The 7275-nt window shown below is 38.2% G+C and overlaps 1 protein-coding gene across 1 annotated transcript in view; it reads right to left on the reverse strand.

Moving 5' to 3' along the window:
- The window catches only part of LOC135463336 (uncharacterized), a 28223-nt gene extending 21163 nt beyond the window's left edge, over positions 1–7060 (reverse strand). The window contains 1 exon segment of the mRNA XM_064740596.1: positions 6934–7060. Within this exon segment, the coding sequence (XP_064596666.1) occupies positions 6934–6971 (38 nt within the window). The 5' untranslated portion in view covers positions 6972–7060.
- Positions 7061–7275: the final 215 nt, after the last annotated feature.

Raw genomic sequence — 7275 nt, forward strand, 5'->3', positions numbered from 1 at the left:
AAACCCAGACTATACCGGTCTACCAGCATACCTACAGCAAGAGCTTTGGACTATACAACGACAACTCTAGCACTAGACTAGTCCATCTTTTCTCAGACCGGTACGACGATAAATGTAGCTTCCTTTCCTCGGGTGGTCAGTCTGAGACCAGTAAGGGTCATCTCATGTATGTGTCCGGTGCATTTGACCACTGGTCATCCGATATCTCCGATAAGGCAAGACATCGTTGTGTCGTTGGCCGTTATATTTTTTTTTCGGGAGGGCTTGGCGTCTGTCCATTCACCAGGGCCAGTCCTACTCCTCGGATCAATCAGTTTAACACATAAAAAATGCATAACAATTCTCTATTGATCGCAAACGGCCTTTATTTTCTGGCCAGTGACTCGTGTCTCAGTCTGGAAACGGCCTCCCTGGCACTTGCATTAGGGAGAGGGCGACTAACCAGGGATTCAACGGGGCAGAGCCGCTCTGTAGCCCACGGGGCATCACTATGCTGCTAAGGTCAGTCAGGGGAGAGGAGGAGGGCAGGGGGGGGGGGGAGTTTGGACTACCACAATATCCTCACCACAACTGTGATTATCTTTCACAATTTTTTTCCCTTTCCGATCACTAAATCTTCCCTAGAGCTGAATGAGACAATAACCCATTTCTCAGTAATACCACCCCATCCCCCCTCCCCCCCCACAAGCAGCACCCTCCACCCATTTATCGTGTCCACCAGCCTAAGTAAAACTCCTGTCTCTTACACTCAGCTCCACCAACCTTGTCCGATGACTTTTCTGCAAAACTGCCGCAGTTTCACAAGCGGCCTGGGACATACATAAACCACATCACCTATTTATTGTTAGACGGCTCAATCGGCCTTCTTTTAATGACACAGGAAATTAATACCTTAGTGCAACATATCATATAGAGTGGACCAAATTAACCACTGATGAAATATCACAGGAAGCCACTGTTTGCACAAATATGGCACATTCGCTAATAACTGTGTGTACATGAAATGTAGCTTTTTGAAAACAAGTGTACATCAAAAATGATGCATCCTTTAAACTCACTTTAAACTGAATTTAAATTTACATTTTTAAATTACCCCGTTTTGCTTTTTATGTATATCTGTATGTAATATCACCTCTCTATTAGCACAATTGTAACTTGACAGCCATCTTGGAGGGAAACTGACATGGTCCAGCATAACCACGTTGCTCCATCATGGCTAACTATATTAGGTCATGCATATCTAGCAGATAGTTTAAAAACTACTTGAAAATTTCACCTGTGCATTATCAGGTACCTGTATGTATAGTGCTCTGTAGAGTACTTTCTAACTGATATCTGTATAAAGATGAGACTGCTATTATATATTTACTTATTTGATTGGTGTTTTACGCCGTACTCAAGAATATTTCACTTATACGACTGCGGCCAGCATTATGGTGGGAGGAAACCAGGCAGAGCCCTGGGAAAACCCACGAACATCACCAGGTTGCTGACAGACCTTCCCACGTATGGCTGGAGAGGAAGGAGGCTGCCATAAAAGTTTTACCACAAGCAAAATTATATCTCTTAATTCACTTTTCAAGACTGCGCCTAAATGAAACGATATCACTCTAATGTTTCTTGTTCAGGGTCCTTAAAGACAATTTTTATAAAATTAAAAGCAAAAAATATTCTGTTTTGATAAGGTTGGACCATGTGTTTTCCCTGATACATGGGTAGGCCTACTTTTTCTGAATTGCAGACCATTAACTACCACCAACTTTACAAATACTGAATCTAAACATTTGTACCAAAAAAATAATTGAAATTAAATTATGAAGTAATGTAAAAAAAAAAATTTAAAAGCCGGTACTAATATGTTTTTTTAAATGTGGAGTAGAAAATACCTGAAAGTCTGTGTATAGCACGGGCCATTATCTCTTGAAGGTACACGTATGTTAAAAAGTCGCCTGTAAAAAGCTTATATGTAGGTTGACAAGAGACAACACAAAAAAATTCCAGTTCGGACAAGTCAGTGTGAACATGTGGGTCAGATTTGAGAGGACTGACCCTTGAGTGTGTAATCTTAACTTAACTTACAACTTTTTATCACCTAGTACAAAACTGCACATTCAGTGTGACAGGCTTGCAAATCTTTGACTCTTTTGAGGCCTGGCATGTATATGGTGTTAAGCCACCCCCCCACGAGATCACACAAATAATGACGTGTGTATGCGTGAGCATGATTTATCACCAACAAAATTTTTACGTCTTAGAAAACTTGCTTTTTTACAACTGCTTATCTATGTGTTTATCTCTTCATGCAGTCACACCTAGCTTATGGGTCGGATGGATTTAGAAAGGCTAGTTATCAACAAATGCTACTCTGTTTTAAAGTTGAATATAATTAAAACGTCAATTAAGGTAACTAAGGTAAAACAAGCGAAATTAGCTGATGAACTGCAAGTATATGTTATGTATACCCACACTTTTACTGCTGAGTTTGGATATAAAACTACTAAATTATAGCATTTCACAAATGTTTGCCAAAAGTCTGACATTATCATTGAATGCTTATTTGATCTGTATACGAACCACCAATATATACTTCTCTAGACCGACATTAATTAATGCTAATTTACCAACTGTAAATGTGCTAAATACATGCTAAAAAACTTGAGATAATAATTGAAGATTGCAAAACTTCATGCAGTGACCTCAATAAATCTGAAATCACTGGTACAAATGTACTTGTCGAATTCAAGTTGGCCACAAATATAGAGAATGCAGCCAAAACCACACCACGCCGTTTTTTCTGCCAATTATTCTTAATTCCCCGAAGTTTTATGGCAAGGAGGAGATGAGAGAGCCAGAAATGAAGGGAGGGTTTTGGGCCAGGGAAGGAAATTACATAGAGGACAGTATTGGTCAGCTAAGGCCGAAAGCAGCTCAGATGTCTAGAAAAGGCCAGAAAAGAACATAGTACAGGCTAAATTGGTCAGTTGTTAATTTCCCACAAGAAAAGGTGTCGATATTGAGCCGATGGCGTGGTGGACTCTATTTTTTCTCTTTCCCTCTCACTTTTCTCCTCTCTCTTCTCTCCCTCTCTCTTCGGACTGGCCTTCATGAGGCCATCTCGTGTGATTTGGGTTGACATCAATCATGGCTGACCCAAACCAAGGCCTAATTACCATCTTGGGCATCGTTTACGCGGCTTCCCACAGCCACGGTCTTCCCACTCCAGCCAGACGGGACGCATAAAAAACGCCGCCGAAAATAATCGGTATGCACATATTGTATCTATAGTAAATAAATGTCCCATTCCTTTTGCGTCTCGGTGGTATGTAGGAGCCATTTTTTAACCTCCCTGAAGAGGAGAACTCTTCTAATGGTAGGAGATACACTTAAGTCAAAATGAATTAGTTTTCGTGCACCTAAAGACATTACCCGCGCATCAAACATGTAAGAACGACCTGTAGCTATACTAACTAAAATATATTTACCCCGTGTTTCAAATCCGTCATGAATAACAACAACCAGATGTACAGTGTATCGATGAGAAACTCTCTTTCAGCAGGCTCACTGACCTACATGCACCTTGAAATCTTATTCAACCAGTGTCATCGTGCAATTTTTCAAAGACAAAACCATAGCATGATTCCCTAAATTTGAATGAAACTATCAATCCAGATCAAATTAGGTGAAAAACAGAGGCGTAATTCTGATTGGTTATTCAATTCAGTCACATGTATCATCCTATTTCTGAAGAAATTTTTAAATAAAGGCCACAGCCTTTCGCAAATTTCTCAAATGACTGAAACTCCATGAGCCAACTGATAAACAAATCCAACATACAAGCATTTGCCGTCAGTTTTCAAATAAAAACTATCACTCTTTACTCATTTTTCAAAGGAAAAATGAGGACAAAACTTTGGACACATAAATGACAAAACACTGTAGGATTCCGGAGAGTCTTCTTGTAACATTTATGAGAGACATGATTATATATACTTGAATTTTACAACGCATTAGATAATTTTTTCCAAGTTAAAAATCCTAAACCAGAAAATATAGTTTTGTTTCAGTCTTAATTCCCAGTTCCTCACACCAGCCAATCAATATCATGATCTACAAAGGTTAATTATGTATCAGATGAAATTCAGTTTTTAATTTATCCACAAAGTGATTTCTCCCATATCCTAAAATCAGAGTTTCTAATAAATTCTTTTATAAAATTTCAAGCTTTGAATAAAAAAAAATAATAATTTATCTTATGTCCTTCATGAATATTGATTATTCGAATGAGCCAATTTGTTTTTTTTCAGCCAGAGCTAACGCAAATTTCACTACACTAAAGACAACAAATCTTCTGCTAAGTGTATGCAATACAACATTTCAGTCCCACTTGATTAAAAAATTTACTACTTATTAAAAATTGGCTGATTACAAATCTGAGGACACCAAATGAAAACTGTCACTGGAAAATTATCAGGGCAAATATCAAATTACAGCGATCGTTTTTCCCTTCATTGTTTGAATTCCAGTTCTGGGGAAATATAAATTTTTGTCGGATATTCATGATTGCCATGTTGAAAGACAGAATGTACGCTTTACACTTGTCAGGTGAGGAAAAATTGGGGCCCATTCACAGCCAAAACAGTAACTGAAAGTGCTGTTCATTTCATTACACCTCTAATAAACCTGCTAAATGCTTAGGTATCCAGGAAATTAAAACACATAAACATTACAATAATTTGCGGCCACAGAAATTGCTCCTAAATTCAATCGACCTCTAATCTATAGTCCAATCTGATTCAGGTACAGTATGTCAGTACACAATAGAGATTAGTAACTTTCGTAAAGGAAAAAAAAAAAAACTACCATATGATACTGAAAATTTCTAAACTATTTTTACTTTGCTAATTAACCTACTAAATAATACGGGGTTTAATATATTTAATTTACATAATAACTACATGATAAATGCCGTATAGGATTGATACACCAGTAAATAGGTTTATTACAATTCCAGAGATATTAATGATTGTGGTTTAACACCATATGTCAGTTCAAGAGGAGAAAATATCCTTGGGAAATCAAGAAGTACGTAATTATAGTTGATTCTGGAATTCAACATTAGTTATTTCAAATGTTATTCTATTACACACCCAAAAAGGTATTAATTCTTGGCCACGAGGCTCCAGTTACCAGGATCTTCATCTTTTTACACCTGCTCAACACAAATGTAAGTTCTCCTGCACCTGTGCCACAAACTATTCCATTCTTTTCAGATAATTTTAATTTGTGCATGACAGGAAAAGAAAAAAATTTAAGTTCTTCTCGGCTTTCCACAAGTCACGGCCTTAACTTTTCCTAACAAGATTAGACAGATTATTTCAAATCAAATTAATCACAACGGCAATCACTATTAATTAAGAAAATACTTTTCCGAAACTTATCAGCTAAATTTGCTTGAAGCAACGTTCTAACATACATAGGTATCCAGTAATTAATGACAAAAACTTCACTTGACACTTAATCGATTGTGTATTTACAATTTTTAATATCAGAATAAATCAATGGATTATTATCTGACATATTAGCTAATATTAAAGGCTGAATCCACAGTGGGTTTTGTATTTCATACTTTATTATGCCGACATCAAGTGGCGCAAATGTCAAAAGTTCACATATCGACATTAGTGAACCATTCATGCGCAAACGAAGAACCTAAATTAATTGTTTAATTAACAATGATACCTATACAAGTGTTGGTACCAGCGTGTTAAGTCTTGTTCATTCTTAAACCCAGCGGGAACAGTAACAAAACCATCGCATGTTGATACCATTTTCACGGTCAAACTTTTTGCAACCATTAACGCTTTAAATGACCAATCCGACTATACCCCCCAGGGCAAAAACAGCGCCGGAATATGCCAACATACTGGCGTGCTAAATCCCTTCTTACCCAAAGTCATGTGACTTGGTCATGTGACCCATCCTCAGTGGTAGGGGATAATGGGTTGGTTGGTTCATCGAGGGAGTTAGACAGGCTGGGCGCCGGGGAGAAGAGAGGGCAAGTATGCTGGGACATAACCTTTAAAAAGCAAATGGTGCAGTCCAAATATCTGCACTAGCGTCATTTTGTAGGGCGCCAATACCTTGCCCTGTAACCCCCGGCAACCCCTAGAGATAACCAGGGTAGTAAAAAATGTAGGAAAGTCTGACCTCAGGGTGGATTGGCGTGGGGAAACATCAAACCGCTATTACTGCCGCGCCAGCAACTTAAACACTTCTGTATCCACTGTATTAATCACCATGGTTCTCACTTCCAACGAACGACTGAATATATTCAGCGCAAATTGTCATTTATTGGATGAGCTCAAGGTCAGCATCGCTTAGAAAAATCAAGGGACCAGATATAGCGGGTTAATAGTGCAACGTAATTGAATTAAAATGAACGATGGACGTAGAACAGTTTATATATGTTCTCGCTTGAGATGAAACAAAGAGCAGTGATGAATACTGACACGAAATTTGTTTGTGTAATCAACACAAATGAAATCCATGTCATTTCTACTACCCTGAAATTGCTGATACATAAGGATGAATTTGAGGACCGTATGCAGCATTTTAGAGGGTACGGTTTGGTAGGATTCGGGGGAGGGCAAGGGGAAGAGAAGGAGACAGCAGAAATTCAAAAATAAAAGGGATCGGGTACGACTCAATCGTTTCATCTATAAGAGGATTTTCAAAAAAACCTTAACAAACAGACATCCAGTCTTCAATACTTCTTTTTCACTCTGAAAATAGCTAAAGACTCTTCTGTGACAAACAAGGCATGTTAACTGGCTAAGCTGTTGAATTGTCCTATCATTAAACAAATAGCACACATGCATGTACTTCTGTAAATTCTAGTGGTCAGAGGTTGCAAAAATAAAAAAAACAACTTACCGTTTCACTAACGTGGTCATTACCAAGGAAAAAACCATCGGTACGATTTCCTTTGGCCGGCGAAGGTCAAGGTCGTGGCTATTCTCTCTACAAGTCAAGGTCCTTCACAGGCAAGAGAAACGGAAGTCTGCAAACAAGGATGTACAAAAATCTCCTTAACCAAGCAAATGTCAGAAGAGATAACTTTTGATCAGTCTGATTCCTTTGGATTGTGAGGATGAAAGTGTGAACAATATATACCACTGAGTATGTACAGTCTTTTTGCCAATCACAGTTGCATGCTCTTAGAGTGAGAATTAACCTCAAGTTTAAAATTTACACGTCTGAAAACATCCACCATAA

Source organism: Liolophura sinensis, chromosome 3 (genome assembly GCF_032854445.1).
Source record: "Liolophura sinensis isolate JHLJ2023 chromosome 3, CUHK_Ljap_v2, whole genome shotgun sequence".
NCBI classification, from domain to species: Eukaryota; Metazoa; Mollusca; class Polyplacophora; order Chitonida; family Chitonidae; genus Liolophura; species Liolophura sinensis.